Source organism: Aplysia californica, unplaced genomic scaffold, assembly GCF_000002075.1.
Source record: "Aplysia californica isolate F4 #8 unplaced genomic scaffold, AplCal3.0 scaffold00147, whole genome shotgun sequence".
NCBI classification, from domain to species: domain Eukaryota; kingdom Metazoa; phylum Mollusca; class Gastropoda; order Aplysiida; family Aplysiidae; genus Aplysia; species Aplysia californica.
Genome location: NW_004797417.1, coordinates 1066279 through 1083537, shown reverse-complemented (window position 1 = coordinate 1083537; position 17259 = coordinate 1066279). Strand labels below are relative to the sequence as shown.

Genomic DNA, 17259 nt, shown 5'->3' with positions numbered 1-17259 from the left:
TCTCTCTTTCTCTCTCCCTCTCTTTCTCACACATGCACCAACATAAACACACACACACACACACACACACACACACACACACACACACACACACACACACACACACACACACATATATATATATACATACAGTTAGACACGCACTCACACACTCACATACAAACACACGCACACACACATACTCACACACATATACACACCCAAATACACGCTGTTAGACGCGTTACTAAAAGAACAGACTGACATCTCTTTTCTGAGCCTTTGACGAGTTTATTCGCAGAGAAGAAAATAATGAAAAGAAACAGGGTTAACTCTTAAGGACGTATTGGACACATACCAATTAGCCACAGACCGAAGCCAGTGTTCATGCATATTTCGAACTATTATGCACAAATCATAAACACGAATTTGCACATCTCACAGTATGCATGTTGTCGCCTACCTTTTTAAAGCCGCCCAGAAAGAAAACATAATTGAACAACCTGTATGAATAATTTCAAGCTATGCCTCTTTTTTTTTTAAACACCCGAAAACAGTGAATCATCAATGTGTTAACAACTAATTGCATTCTCATGTTAAACGGTCTGTATCGCTCTGGACACATTCCGATTCTATTATGGGAGGTAGACTGCATCGACCCTGCTCGCCGGAGTGTGGGATACATCCCAGCTCAAAGACGCAGATACTCGATAGAGCATCCTCCATTCCCCTCCCCCCACCTCCTTAGTCTTGAAACTAAAATCCGTTACTTTCTAAATTGATAGCTTAACCATTTCTCCCCATCCAGACAGACAACGGCGGTAGGAATGCATTCTTTCAAACTGTAATTGAGAAGGGGCAAAATAAATAACCGCCTCATCAGACGTGACACAAACAAGTCTAGGTCAGAACAGTTTGTTTTAGACGTCAATCATTTACGCTTTGATGAGACAGGAAACTGATATCTTTGCATTTTCATGTCAGTTCAGGTAACCTGATTGATAAAAGTTCTTTGGAAAACAAGTTGGTCATCTGTCGTTGACATTGGTTCATATTATGGCAGTAAGACAAAAATGATATTTTAGGGCTAAGCGTGTTTTATTTTCCGTTCAGCTTCGTTCGGCATAGCATGTCATTTACACATGGGTCTTCATCATTGTTATTATGATCTAGTCGATCTGGAACATGACTGAAAGTTGAATGATTAAAATTGTATTGATGAAGCCCTAACATTTTTTCTCTTTCTTTTTCTATCTAGTATATTTTTCTCCCGAATGTTATTAGGGGCTTTTAGGTATCTTATATGTTTACGTTTACAAAGTTAACTTTGAGCCTCCACGTATTCTTGGTTTGTATGGTTTGCATGGTTTGCATCAATACCAAACCGTAGGCTGCAAGTAGTGAAATGACGGTTTCTGGTTAAGTGAAAGTTTTTGTAAACTACTGGCGTTAAAATTTCAAACTCCTCTGCCTTGGTCAAGTTGATGATGAATTTTGATAGCCAGACCGGCCAGATAAACTGCAGCTAATAAAAAGACAATCAAGCAGGAAACAAAATCCAAACCAAATATACCTGTAGTAAGATGACTTAGTATTCAATGCACAATCAATTGAGGGAGAGGGCAAGGCGGGGATGGGTTAGCTCTGGATTTTAATTATGCGGTTGTCTTTTTCTTTTTATTTCTAGGTGTTGGCCATTCACTGCAGGATGTAGCCCTCCTACAATGATCTCCACTCTGTTCTGTCGGCTGTTCTCCGTATCCAGATTATACCTGCTCACTCTTTGGTGGCGTATTGCCTCCCCCCCCCCCCGGTCTGGTCATTCTCTTGATCGTTTTCTTTATTCTTGATCTTCATTCAATGCTTCTTTTTGTCCAAGTGTTATCCTTCATTCTATCGATGTGGCCTGCCCATTTCAATTTTCGTTTGAGTTTAAATTTAGGGATATCTGCCACTAGAGAGTTGCGGTGCATCAATATCTATGTGATTCAAACAACACAAAACTGAACCACAAGAAAAAAAGCTTCATTAACAAGAGAGCAAAACAAACACCACAACCGGAAACAATCTCCACCCTCATAAAAAACATTGTAACGAATGACAGCAATAAAAGAATGTTAATGTGAGCTACGACAAAATCAATACCAAGACCCCAAACAACCACAACATCAATGGTCCCAATACAATATTCAATCTACATCGACAACGATAGCAATGGCAGCAGAACAATTTTACTGACGTAACCAAATGTTGAGGGAAAAAAAATCAATTTCGCTATACAAAGTCATTCTGGTATTTCATCGGTTCATAAGCTTTGTAATCCCTTATTGTTAACAATCCGCACCTCCACCGAAAAAGTTTCTGACTTTTTTCAATTGGGAATGTATTTTTCTGGATTTCGATTTTGTTATTTCCTTTTAGCTCCTGGAGAAAATAATGTTTAAAAATGCATTTTTAAAGAGACAATACTTTAAAAAAGCAGACAATGATGATGTAATTAAAAGCCCTTGGGTTTGGCTCTAGCTGTCAAGGAATTATCGAGAAGCAGGTTACTCGATAAGTTACAAGACCTTGTTCAGGCGCCTGGCATCTTTCATGTCTGAAAGGCTGAGGAGACCGGGTCGATGCACAGAAGTGGAACAGAGTACAGAGAGAGTGGAAGGATTAATATACAATACAAATGTGTGCGGGTGGTTGGCGGGTGCTCTGGTATGGTTTGCTCATTTTTTCCTATCAAGCAACTAACGAGCTTATTCCTCCTCCTTTTTGTGTTTGTTGACCTCTTGTACACCTTTAATCTTCGGCACCTATACGACCTTCTTGTGTTGCCAGTGCCGTAAAATTCGTACTAAAACTAAAACTGTGTGAACTGTCAATCGAAACGGTCATGTTAGAAGAATCCAAGGGGGACCAATCAACGTGACCAGATACAACCCATGTGGCTAGTTTGTGGGATTGTAGGATTTCGATGTTTAAGACACTTTTCTAACGTTCACTGTGTCGAGTGTTGTTCAGGAGTGTTTGTTTTGCCATTTTGTTTAAGAAAACAAACTACACCATTGTTATCTACGTTCAGTTTTGATTTTAGCACATAAGGTGAAACTAGGAGTGTGTTATCAGCACCCAATTTCATTCTTCATTCCTATCTGAACTCATCTGTGTGTAAACGGATAGAAAGCATCATCAGACAGGACATATGCCATTAAAACGTAGAGCTTTACTCAAGACCAAAATACAAGAGCGTTCCTATAGTGCGGGTACAAATGACCCACATAGAAGAGAAATAGGAATAATAACCATGGAATGGCATCATAGATACTTTGCTACCTGAAAATTACAAAGTTTTATTTGACATTTTTGGCTGTTTTGAGTTACTAAGAAAATCATGTTAGAAACCAAAAGTTCCATCTGCTCTACCAAAATAAAATGTAAGATTATTTGGAGTTGTTATCAAGATAATACTAAAAGAATTGCATTCGAAAAAGCTTGGCCATGAAGTGAAAATCAACATTTTTTAAAAACTTTAAATTTATCAAAACTAGATACTGAGGAGATCTTTGTAAATCTTGGGTCGCGATTTCCCACCATTAAATAAATGCTTCATTTTATGGTAACAATGTCTGTCAATTCATAATATTCCTTTTGGCTTTTAGCTACGTTTGAGCAGATTGATAAGGACTTTTACAGTTGCCTTTGCTCTACCTGTCTCATTCTTCTATGTCTGTGGGGCCGAAGCATACGTGTGTGTGCCGAAGATGACGTCTCGGAAGAATGATTGTTTTTGTATCTACCCACGTTGGGTTCTCAATTGTTCAGAGCAGACTCCTGCGTCTGTCTGGAGGTGAAGTACAATCCAATAGACAATTCGTGAGCAAATGGGCACACAGTCAGTGGAAGAACGTCTCATCCAGCAAGATCTCGGCAAATTGTTTCCTTTAACCGACGACCGTGATAAAGTAGTTGGCAACCTTTTAACTCAAGAAGAAGAAAAGAGAGAAGAAAAATCTAACAAAACAAAACAACAACAACAATGCCATCTGTCCCTTATTTCTGTGCTCAACTTCAAGTCTCCACAGTGGCTTGTACTTTAGTCCCCAAAAAAATAATGTCATCAAAAACAGTAGCAGTTACAGCTTTGGATCTATAGCATAATAACAATAATTAAATTTATATAATTAATATAGTATTGTAGTGACTCTCCGAACACTCAATTAACTCACAACTCAGCAGCTGACATGACCATGATTTCGCACGGATCTGCGAAGTGCTCATATTATGAAAAACACCACCTGACCCGACTGTCCTACAGGGCCAGTCCAGTAGAAAACTCCGGTGAGTAAAGACCTACCTGCATTGGTGACCCCGACAAGTTGAAACGCAATTTCAACGTAGTGTGTTCTATCTTGGATTATATTTTGAATCATACTTTAGCAGACTCGCGTTTTCATCACAGCCCTTGCCACCCCTTCCAAATGTGTGACCAGGATCACTAAGTAAGTGCAGTTTCTATTAAACCGGAAGCTTGGTACGCCCAAACTAAAGCGCAATTCGCTCTGCGAAATATTACCCAAAACGAAACTAAATACTACCATGTTGTTGCCGCCCTCGACAACAGCATAGCAACTCGGGCACTTTCAATATTAACCAACCCACCAGAAGACAACCAATACAGCACGCTGAAAACATTTTTGTTGTCGGAATATAGTTTGTCTGATACGGAAATAGCATCAACGCTCTTTAAACTACAAGGGTTAGGAGACCGTAAGCCGTCAGAGTTAATGGACTCCATGTTAGGCCTACTGGGAGCGCACGAACCGTGCTTCCTTTTCAAACATTTATTCCTACAACAGTTGACTGGCAACGTTCGACCATCTCAACTGCAGCACGTTAGCACAAGAGGCCAACAAATTATTCCTTGTCGTTGCTCCACCCGCGACACCAAAAATTGCGTTCCGCCATGCAGATACAAAGCCTCCAAAAAGCATTTGCGGTTCAGGGAAACGAGTAGGTGGGTCGGCAGAATTCAGTCTGGCTTCAGAACCTTCTGTTGGCCCCCCAAAAGCCTAATTGATTATCATGGACTCAGTCTCTGGCCGCCGTTACATCATCGATACGGGAGCCCACGTTTCGGTTCTTCCTGCAACATGGCAGGACCAACAGGCGAACCTTTCAGGCTCTCCACTTTTAGCCGCAAGTGATAACACAATCAATGCATGGAGCGCTCAACACCACCATTCGTTTCCAAAACAATGCTTTCGACGCCAGGCTTGTCATTGCTGATGTAAAGCGGGCTCTACTTGGTGCTGACTTTCTTCGCCGCCACAACCTGCTGGTAGACATTCGTGGTCAGAGACTAATGGAGCCTCAATTTTTCAAAGTATACCCATGTACTGTCAGTCAGATTTCATATTCTCAGTTCGCCATAGTGGACCCAGAAAGCGACAAATTAGGGAATCTTCCGATATTAAGAGTTTCCTGAAATCCTCGAGCCAACCTTTTCGGGCTCCGAAGTGAAGCACGGTGTTTCTCATTTCATCCCCACTACTGGTCCACCCGTACATGCCAAAGCACATTGACTACCCCCCAAACCCATGACATTTCAGCTCCCAGAAGAAAATGTTTTAAACAGCGAGCTAAACGTTAACTTATGTAGTTGACACACATTTTAATGCACAGGAATCATAAGTCAGACCGATTCGTCACCCGTAAATATAATAGGTATCTTTGTACTGACGCTGACCTACTTGTACTGGTAATCTGAGAAAAGTGAATGACCAGGAGTCACCGAACGAGGGCCTAAGGGCCAGATCTAAATTGCGAGGTTAATAGGTCTAGCTCACCGTCATGCCACCATGCGGGAAAAATAGCCCACTTGGAAGAAGTGTTTGCAACGTGCTCAATACTTGGTCACCAATATGATTAAAAAAACCCAATTCTACTCAACTCTACAGCGGAAATTAAACATGATTTTAAAGACTTCATAAATTCTAGCTAATGTATGGTTTATGTTTTCAGTGTATTGTATTGAAAACAGAAGCCTCCGCTTACTTTGGAGAGAAAAAAAGTTTGGTGACCTTGGTGTGACGTAACAAACGCTAGGAAAGATGCGCGAACAAGTGTATAAACATGCATGCATACATACATACACACACACACACACACACACACACACACACACACATACACACACACACACACACACACACACACACACTCTCTCTCTCTCTCTCTCTCTCTCTCTTTTGTTTGTGTGTGTGTGAGAGAGAGAGAGAGAGAAAGAGAGAGAGAGGAGAGAGAGAAAGAGAGAGAGAGAGAGAGGGAGAGAGAGAGAGAGAGACTGATAGATCGATGGATAGATAGATAGATAGACAGATAGATAGATAGATAGATAGATCTAGATAGATAGATAGATAGATAGATAGATAGATAGATAGATAGATAGATAGATCTAGATAGATCTAGATAGATCTAGATAGATCTAGATAGATAGATAGATAGATAGATCTAGATAGATAGATAGATAGATCTAGATAGATCTAGATAGATCTAGATAGATCTAGATAGATCTAGATAGATCTAGATAGATCTAGATAGATTGATAGAGAGACAGAGAGTGATAGGGAGAGAGGGAGCGAGTGAGAGATAGATAGATAGAGGGAAACAAGGTAACGGCGGGATTTTCGGAAAGACAGCATCAAGGAGTGACATCCGACGACAGCCATTTCCGTGTTCAGATATTGATTATCTGACAACTTCAAAAGAAGTATGGTGGGGCGCGCCTTTCATCAACCCATACCAGAAAGGAGTTAACATACCCGATGTCTCTATGGGCAGTCGAGCCCACTCATTCCCTCCCCCCGGGCTGTCCACCTTTTAAACCCTGTTCTGTCTTACCGTGTTAATAACATATCTTAAACACAGTTCACCACACACAATAAGAAATTAGATTTACTATTTATTTATCATTACCGAGATTTGCGTCCCAGTAGGAAGTCAATTATGAAAACCCATCTGTTTTGTCCTTCTTCGTACTTTTATTCAGTAATGATATGAAGATGATAGGGTGGTCTATGCAGTTCTTTCTGTTTCTTTCCGTCTCTCTATCTCTCCCCAGCCTTTCAGGTAGAAAGTACAGAAAGGTAAATACAAGAAAGAAAAGAAAAGACAATTATATGATTATTCAATTATTTATTAATTCCCAGGGGATATTTGTTTCTCAGTGACAAAAATAACAGTAATAATAACAGCCCCAAGAACTAAAACAGTAGCCCATTGTTGCTGCTGATCGGGATAATACGCTCTGATTGTCCACTTGGATACTATTTCTTTGACACAACTTGACATTATATTACGACCCTGTAACAAACACAAAAAGAGAACGAAAGATAGAAATGATGGTTGTTTGATAGGAGAGAAGGAGCAAACGACTTTCTCCCGTCACTTCCCCAGCACCAGAACCAGAGCACCCGCCAACCACCCACATTCTAATGTTTCCTTTCTTCCGTCCCTTCCCCAGCACCAGAGCTGTACCCGTGCCTGAGGGATGGCGCCGCCACGGAAGACCTCCCGGACTCCAGGGAAGCCCTGTTTGAGCTGTCCCCGGAGGGAGATCGTGCCAAAGAAGCCCTCAAGAAACATATGCGGAGGAAACACAGCGAGGTGCGTTGGATTACAGGCTCCTGTATCTGATTTTGAGGGGGAAAAAGGGCAGTGGGTGGGGGTAAGGGATGGGGCGTGTTGTGAATCACTCTTTTTTTCAGTTCTTAGTTTTTGTTGAGTATGGGGTCAGAGTCACCCCCCCCCCTCTCTCTGTAAAACTGCTTTCCATGACTTTCTATTTTGTCTCATATACCACGAGTGTTGTAGATTGGCATTGGTAGATCCATCTTCACGACTGTCACTCACTGACTTTCTTTTTGATATGTGCTCCCCTCCCACTCCCCAATCCCTGTATTGAATTTTAATGGTATCGATGTCACTCTCTTCATTTGAAAAACCCAGGCAAGTCTTTCTAAGGAAGTTTTATGATGATTACCCCCCCCCCCGGCAAAAAACAAGAACACAAAAAAACGTTTAAAAAAAACCCAAATCACGAAATCATTTTAAAAAAGTGCACAGTAAGATAATGAGTCATTATTGCTGGTTATTGTCATCCTGGCCTGACGTCACAAATGACCGACCAATGCTGTCTCTCAAGTAATCCTCTTTCCCTTGCACGCACCGACAATAATATATCTACTGTAATCTGCTTCCGTTATAAACTCCCAACACCGTAAAATATAAGCTCATAAAGTTCAACTTTCTGTCTTTCAATCTGTTTCACTCGCAGAAACTCACGCATTTTCAGCCATTCGAGAGCAGCTGCCACATCACCTACGAGCGTAAAAAAAAAATACAACAAAAAACTACGCACGGCAGTGAAATTAGAATGATAAAATCTTGACAGAACGTGACGTTTAGATCGTGTATGAAGACGAATAATATTGAGATATTCTAGTTGTAGACACACTGCTTGAAAAGTTAATATGGGCAACACGGAGAAGAAACTAGTAAACCCTGTGAATTCAGTTGTGTCCGGTTTTGTTTTTCTGTTTTCTATTACTCTTCAAACGATGAAAGACAAGATTGATCGCTTAAAACGGAGTACCTCTAAAAAGGTATGTCCCAAGCTGTGCTATTGTTGTTCATAAATGATGCAGTAATTTGGAGTATGGCATTTATTGTAATCAGACTTTATCACCTGATTTACGTGTATTTGGAATCTAATCACTGCATCTGTCTATTTGCAAGCCCCATCTCCCCCTCTTCTGTTTTTTATAATAAGTGCCTTCCCTTGAGATTTAAGATCTGCATCTGTGGTGAGGTGGGTAGGCGCTCCACAGTGCATGCAGGAGACCTAAATTCGATTTACTTGTGGGGAGGATTTTCATCAAACATCTCTGTTTTTCTTCTGGGGCGATGTATCCCTCTAAGCCCGGGTTGGCTCTGACAGGCATGGTCAAAGTCCTCTTCCGTAAACGGTCTAAATTGTGTCGATGGGGACGTAAAAATATCAACATTAAAACACAATTTGAGGTTTCAGACATCCTTGGCAACTTTTGTTCATTGACACAGAGGGTACGCAGCGTAGGGATTAGGGAATCTATTGTTTTCTCGACCATGCTCAAAAGGCAAGAAAGGTGCAAGGCCGGAAGAGTTAATAAGTGCGCAGAAACATACCGCCCTCACAGTAGTTAGGTCGTGGAGTGTGAGTGCTGGAGTTGTACCCCTTGTTGATTGAATAGCGGATTACTCCCGTCCCCCGACTCGGTCGATGAAAGCTTGAGCGATTGATCGAGCCTTTTAAGGTAATGGTAGAGGGTTCTTGTTGTCAGAAAGACCGCAAATATCAAACCTCAAAATGGATGAGCAATGCGTTCTCTCTGCCTTCCCCTGCGTCCGTGGTGTTATGGTCAGGCTCTTCACCAATTAACTCTGGAGGTTGGAACTTGAGTACTGTTTGGGGAAGTTTTATATCAAGTATACAAAAGTCACCAAACTGACACCAAAGATCTTACTTTCTGTACATTTTATGGTATTTGGTTTTCGTTCGAGGTCGGTTGGCATGCAATACAACACATTTAGGCAGCTCAAGCATAGCGTCTTGGAACAGTCTTAGGTTCTGAAAGGTCTTTCTTGCTACAACCACTATTCGTGCTTGCAGTCTTGTACTTTTACAGAAACTGGTGCTTCAGCAGTGTCTTTATACTCAAGAGATTAGGAACATTTACGAGTCGCGTTGATATGTATTGAACCGAAAATATCGTCATATTTTTAGTGGTGGTGTTTTTTGATAGGGGGGGGGGGTGCCCTATGAGGGAAAACACCAAGCAGGTCTTTGCGGATCGGACAACCAAGGGAATGAGCAATAAACTGCAGATCCCATTTCTATACTTGATCACTCTCACAGTTACTCGTAATCGTGAAATAGCGAATTCAGGGGTTCGAGCCTCAGCTCGGTCCGACGTTGTGTCCTTGGGAAAGGCACTTTACACGATCTTCCCACTTGGCTCGGTCCTATCTGAGACGGACGTTAAACTAGGAGGTCCCGACCCTTAAATAACCTAATAGTATTGATAGGGGCGTTAAACCTATACCATTTCACCACATTTTCTCACAGTTACAATAAACTAATATCTCAGCTAGAGCTACCATACCTCTTACTTGAAAAAAGATTACATAAAGGAACAGCACTGATGTCATAAGTAATAATCTGGCAGATTATACCAATATTGGAAATTATATTTCCCCAGCATCGGATTCCCTCAAAGAGACGGAGTCCAATACTACGACGTTCGGTGGAGAAAATGAAAGAATCCCTCAACTGTGGATCGTGCTCCCGGAAGTCGTGCTGTAACTACGCCAAACGATTATTCCCCTTCACGCGCATGCTCAATGGCTACAGCGGCCTCTACGATCTACCATGTGACCTCATAGCTGGCCTTACGGTGGGAATCATGCACATTCCTCAAGGTAAGTCTTACTGTGAACGCACTGAGAATAATAAAAGTACAGATCCATGTACCCAAAACGCTTCTCTGTAAAGGCTACCATAAAATATATGAAAATAATTTCAAACTTCGAAATTTCAGATATTGTTTCGAGCAACAGCCTCCTTTGATGTTTTTTTTATAATATATTTTCTTTAGTAAATTGTAAAATGAAACCAACGCAACAAACAATCAGCCGGCTAGTCTTTCCTCTGACCAAACGGTCACGTACAATTTCAACCAATTAACGTAAAACTTATGAATCCATCTATCCTCAAAAGATGGATCAGTTTATCAATAAATTTACTAGTGAACGAATCAATATTTTGTAAGCGTAATCTATCTTACCTCTGATGTAATTTTTGGTGAGGTATGAGATTAGACAGCTGTTCCCTGTTGCCTTCTTCTCAACACAAAGTAGAAATACAGAGAATTATGTCAAATGCACACACATACATACAAACACCTACATACAACTACCTACACACAAACACACACACACACACACACACACACACACACACACACACACACACACACACACACACACACACACCCTTACCCCCCACCACCCCCACACACGGGCACATGTATGTTATCCATGCCTTCACACACATTCACACAATGTCTCTCACTCTTCTTCCCATCTTTCTTTTTCTTTCTAATTCTCCCCCCCCCCTTTTCCTCTCCCCTCTCTCTCTTTCTCTCTCTCTCTCTCTCTCTCTCTCTCTCTCTTTCTCTCTCTCTCTCTCTCTCTCTCTCTCTCTCTCTCTCTCTCTCTCTCTCTCTCTCTCTCTCTCTCTCTCTCCACGTAACTTGGTAGAACGTCCCCAAACATTTTGGCAATGGGGGAATGTGAACGTCATTATTTGAGATTTATTTGTATGCCACTTATCATCTACGAGCAATAAAATATTGGTATAAATTACTGGTAATGGATAATAATAGGTATACTAAGAAATGCTATTTGCAAGCGTATGCACATGACCAAAATAATCGGTACAGCTGGGCCACTGACATGGGGAAACTTTTATGTACAATAGGGTTTGGATATGCGTGGATTTTTAAAAATGTTGGTGATAAGAATATTTTCCTATCTCAAGTAAAGGAAAGACTTATAAATATTAGTCACCAGGACTGGCGTTCTAGGGTGTCTGGCGTTTATCCTGAGTACCTGGACTTTCACCCTACGTTAAGCCCTGCACCGTACCTCTCATTCACCATCTCTGCAAGAGGTAGAAGGATCCTTGCATTACTCAGAACTTTCAGTTTGTCGTTGAAAAATAATCTGTTCCGGTTGGGTATTGTCGACAGTAATCGTTGCCTCCAGTGTGATGAAAAGTATGTAGAAAATGAATTCCATGTATTGTTCAGATGTTCACGATATAATGAAATACGAGAGCAGCTTTTACCAGAGTGCGTCAGACTTCAGACACCCGAAGGGCCAATGTCTAAGCTCAATGGCATATTAGTCTGTTCAGATGAAGTCCATTCTAAAAAGATAATCTCATTCCTAAATTATGTTGTTATACGGACACGTCTGTCCTAGGGAAAAGGTATTCACTCGCATATATAACTCTGTATCTACTGTAATGGGTACTATTTTATATGTATATGTGTATGAAAAAGACAATGGTATTCACTTCTCAGAGTGAAACATGTCCCGATTTCTCTCGCTGCCTCATTCATAGCACTGTGTGGAAGTTCTATTTCTATTTGATCTTATGAATGTATGTATGTATGTATGTATGTATGTATGTATGTATGTATGTATGTATGTATGTATGTATGTATGTATGTATGTATGTATGTATGTATGTATGTATGTATGTATGTATGTATGTATGTATGTATGTATGCGTGTGCGTGCGTGTGTGCGTGCATGCATGCATGCATGCATGCATGCATGTATGTATGTTTGTATGTATGTATGTATGTATGTATGTATGCATGTATGTATGTATGTATGTATGTACGTATGTACGAATGTACGTATGCATGTAAGTATGTGTGTGAGCAGGAGCGTGCATGAGTGTATGTGCGTGCGTCACGTGCGTGTGTGCGTGTGTGTGTGCGTGCGTGCGTGCGTGCGTGCATACGTGTATGTGAGCGTGCATGTCCAATTTATGTTAAACATCCAATGTCCTGCACCAATGTATGTAATTGCCGAACCATATGTTAAAATATGTGGATGTATGGGCCAAAGGCCTTTCAAATCAATAAATCATTTTGAATCTTGAATCTCTCCACGTAACGACACATGCACAAACACACACATCCAAAGACAAACGGACACACACACACATCCCAACACACACTTTGTCTCTCTCACACACATACACATACGTATACACATATACACACACATACACCCACAAGCAAAAAAAGATACACACAACTTCAGTACTCCAAAGTTTGTGAATTTGTGGATATGTGTACAACTTGATCTTGATCTTTGAGGGTGATGACGAACTACTTATTGCGAAGGGGACACACAAATAACCTAACTATATCTACAAATGCAATGTGAACGTCGTCTGTGGTGAAGCGTTGAGACTCTTCGCCGTCAACACGCTGGAGATATAAGTTCGATTCTCGTGTGGGGAGAATTGTTATTGAGTATTACCAATTTCTGTTGTTTGTACTCCTCTCAGCCTGTGTTGGCAACCAGTCTCTTATATTATCGAAATATTGTCGATAGAGTCGTAATCGTTTTAGGATCTCCAGTCTGTGGGAGAGCCACTGGGAAAACCAGAAAAATAATAAATTATATGAAATTAAACCCAGACTAGAACAGCGAAATCCTTCGGATCTCTCCAGAAGAGACGAAGTCATTTTTACTCGATTGCGCATCGGACACACGGCCCTGACCCACAAATACCTCCTACAGGGAGAGGAGAAGCCGTTCTGTGTCGGATGCGACACACATTTTACCATTAGACACATTTTAACAGAATGTCTAGACTTTGGAGAGATCCGAAGGAAATATTATAAATGCAAGAAATTGCAGGATATTTTCTCCGTCGTTGTTCCCAGCAGAATTTAAAATTTTATAAAGGCCATTGGCCTTTATGGCGAGTTGTAAAGTGAATCTGATATTATTTAAAATTTTTATTGTTACTTAAAAGTTGTTTTAGATCACAAATGTATTTACACCGAATTTGAATATTTTAACTTTTTAGCATTTTAAAGTAAATTAGTTACCAGTCGTGAAGCGAACTTTCGCAGAGGTGAACAACTTGTGTTTCGCGCGCTCATATGACCTTAGCAGTTGCGAGCGCCGTAAAACCTTATACTACTATACTACTATCGTTTTAGGATCACATATTTGTTTGTTTCTTTTTAAAAATACTGTTTGTATGATATGTAATTCATAATATATACTTTTGTCTGTGTTCCCCACAGGTATGGCGTATGCACTGCTGACTCAGCTGCCCCCTGTGTACGGTCTTTATACCTCTTTCTTCCCTGTACTCATCTACTTCATCTTCGGCACCTCGAAACACATCTCTGTCGGTAAGAACTCTTACGCCTTTAGACATATAATACTAAAATATACATTGCCAAATAAACTCAGGGAAGGTGAACGTCTTCGTATTGAAATCAAAACTGTCTGATCACGTTCCTGGTTCTGAAAGTGTCTAAGAAGTTTTCAAGTTTTGCGTTTTACGTAGTTTGGGTTGAAATATAAAAGAAAAACCAAAAACCCACTTGATATTAATTGAATGCTTATACTGATGTTTTTCATACTGATAACTTGACGTCCCCTCAGTTGAATTTTATTTGTTTCATGCTTTGTTGAAATTAATCTAAAATGATCGAGTTGATACCCTTTGAATGGGACATCTTTTTTTAGACAACCTTTATTATTTTTGCGAGGGAATTCCCGCTTCCCAGAGAAAGATTCAACCTTTATTCTCTCTATAAAATGACGCACTGCCTCCCTGGCGCTCATGACTGTGCAGCATTTCCTTAATTGTTTTGTGTCTGCATCCTTTTCTTCTTCATTTATCCTTCCTTACTTTTATCTCGGACCAAAGACCTCTCTTTCAAACTCAGGTACAGTAGAATCTGCTCTCATGACCACTTGCTCAAAAACAATCGCCTGTACAAACGACCTCTTTCCACTTCTACCCTTGTAGTTTAAAAACAAAAACAACAACTTTATTACAAGGTCACTGTCCGAGGGGACACCTGTCTAAGATAACTACTCTTCTCCACAACAATAGGTGGTTACCTTGGCCAGATTGGATTGTGCGCTATCTGTATATTGTAGCTAATTAGACTTCTACAAAAAAACAACAACTAATAGATCGTTCCCTTTTCAATAACTCAATACGTTAGACTTAAACAAAAACTATTTATTTATCCCGTTACCAAATTCTGTGATACCGTCGCTCTTCAGGGACATTCGCCGTGGTGTCTCTCATGGTCGGAGCAGTGGTGGACAAAGGTCACGTGGCCTGGCAACGCCAGGAGCTCCAGGGAGCCATCCACGACATCGAGGCGGGGCAAAATATCACTCACTCCATAGGGGGCGTCACCACCACCCTCCCTCCTCCAGCAGCTGTCGGGGAACAGAACCTCACGGCCTGGGACCAGATATTTCGGCGCCAACATATCTCAGAACTGGAGGCCATAAAAGTTGGTTATGCAATGGCTGTAACTTTTGCTGTGGGACTGCTGCAGGTAGGTTACCACTGAAAGACTATTGCACGATGAAAAACATAATAATATTGTATTTCGTTGGAACTTAAAAAGCCTATAATAATAATAATAATAATAATAATAATAATAATAATAATAATAATAATAATAATAATAATAATATACTGCCGCTGCTGCTGCTGCTGCTGCTGCTGCTGCTGCTGCTGCTGCTGCTGCTGCTGCTGTTTCTGCTGCTGCTGCTGCTGCTGCTGCTGCTGCTGCTGCTGCTGCTGCTACTACTACTACTACTGCTACTACTGACGCAATTAAAAGCTGCATTGCAAATTTTATTTGAAAAAAAATAGAGGGAAAGAAAAGACAGCCATTACCACTGTCAAACTGTTTTTCCTTCATGTCCATTCCACCCCCTCCAGCTAAAAAAACCAAAAAACTCCCACCCCACCCCAATACAAAACAAACAAATAAAAACAAAAAAATACACAAATAACAAGCAAACAAACACAAACATCCAAACTACAAATCAATGAAAGAAAGTATTCCGATTCCGTCATGTTACCCTCTCCAACTTTGATGTCTACCCAAGGGTAAAATTTCAACCCGGCTTTTCCTCGAATAACACTTTTCTCTTTACATGCAAACTTCCACCCGAGGGATCCAATCAGGCATCTCGACTGAGAGGAACTGAGTCACGGTTTAATCCATACCCCTCCCCATCTCCAGCCCCACCCTACCCCTCCCCATCTCCAGCCCCACCCTACCCCTCCCCATCTCCAGCCCCACCCTACCCCACCTCTTTCCACCTCTTTCCCTTTTTGCACCCTCGAGTTATATTCAACTCTTTATTTCTGGTTGGCACGTGAGAGTACGTTTCGTTAGAGGGATAGTTAACCTTGCTGCACTGACTTTTTACACCCACACAATAGAACGTTTCGTCCCCTTTGCTGGCTCGAGTTACCTCATGTGATACCCTAATCCCACTGATTGTCAGTATTGCATTATGGATTATAAAGGGCTTAGAGCTTGCCGTTGACCGGAAATTTGTGCTCCACAAATGCCATATATTATTCATTGTTAACTTGGGTTCATTGCCAAGATTCCCCAGAGAGGATACACACCAGGAAAACAGATAGCTCGCTAGGGTGAGATGATCGGAAAATATTTGACTGCTTTTTAGACATATTATGACAGTAATCCACGAAGTTGAACACTGTTATTTGCGTTATATTCTAGATGATATGTTTATACTTTGGTATCTGACAAGGTAGACTGGTTTTTCTGTGATGTTTCATATCTTTTTAAAGCAGGTCTTGCGCTTCCTGGTACATTCACAGTTAATGCATACTTATAAACCGTGATCTCTTTCGAGGTGCAAAAATCCCTAAACTCTTTTGCGAAGAAGAGTTTAATATTATAGTGAGGTAAAACATTCGTGGTGCAACTTATCCTCAAATGTCTTTTTAACGGGTCTTTAGCAATGTTCCCGATACTTTCCACAGCAGTTTGTGTCAATTTGCCTTAACATAATAATATTTTCCCACAACCATGGAGGCTCGAAAAAACAACTAACTTTTTTTCCCGTAAATTTATATGAAATACTATAAATCTCCCTCACGCGGAAAATGTGATTGTTTTCAGCACTTCCCGCTTCTCACACATATTTTGCATACGCATTATGGCCTACGTCACCGCTCACTAATGACACCTTTTAGTGGCAAATCTTTTTACAATAGATTATTTTTATAGTGAATACTTCTTTGTCCTCAAAACACTCGTTTAATATGCGTAATGTCATGAATGAAAACCCCCCCTCCCAAACAATGACGGACTTGCGTTTAGAAGCAATGATATTCTCGCTTAGATTTTCAATTTATATCATTTAGAAATATTCTACAATACAGCTAACAGGTGTTTACCAAAACGTTGATCTGGCCAAATTAATACAAGTCATTGTGCAAAAGCTGGACAGTCTATGTTCGATAGTTTAGGAAATATTTGACAATAAGTTGCGCCATGAATTTTTGACCGCACTATAGATGCACTCTATATTAAGCCTTTTAGAACTCCGGAGAAAAATCACGTCAGA

The 17259-nt window shown here is 40.7% G+C and overlaps 1 protein-coding gene across 1 annotated transcript in view; it reads left to right on the top strand.

Moving 5' to 3' along the window:
* LOC101858263 (prestin) overlaps positions 1–17259 on the top strand; it is a gene marked incomplete in the record, with an annotated part of 109448 nt that overhangs the window by 65860 nt on the left and 26329 nt on the right. Inside the window, 4 exon segments of the mRNA XM_035969463.1 lie at positions 7496–7638; positions 10272–10491; positions 13914–14024; positions 14914–15197. Coding sequence (XP_035825356.1) covers positions 7618–7638; positions 10272–10491; positions 13914–14024; positions 14914–15197 — 636 coding nt within the window.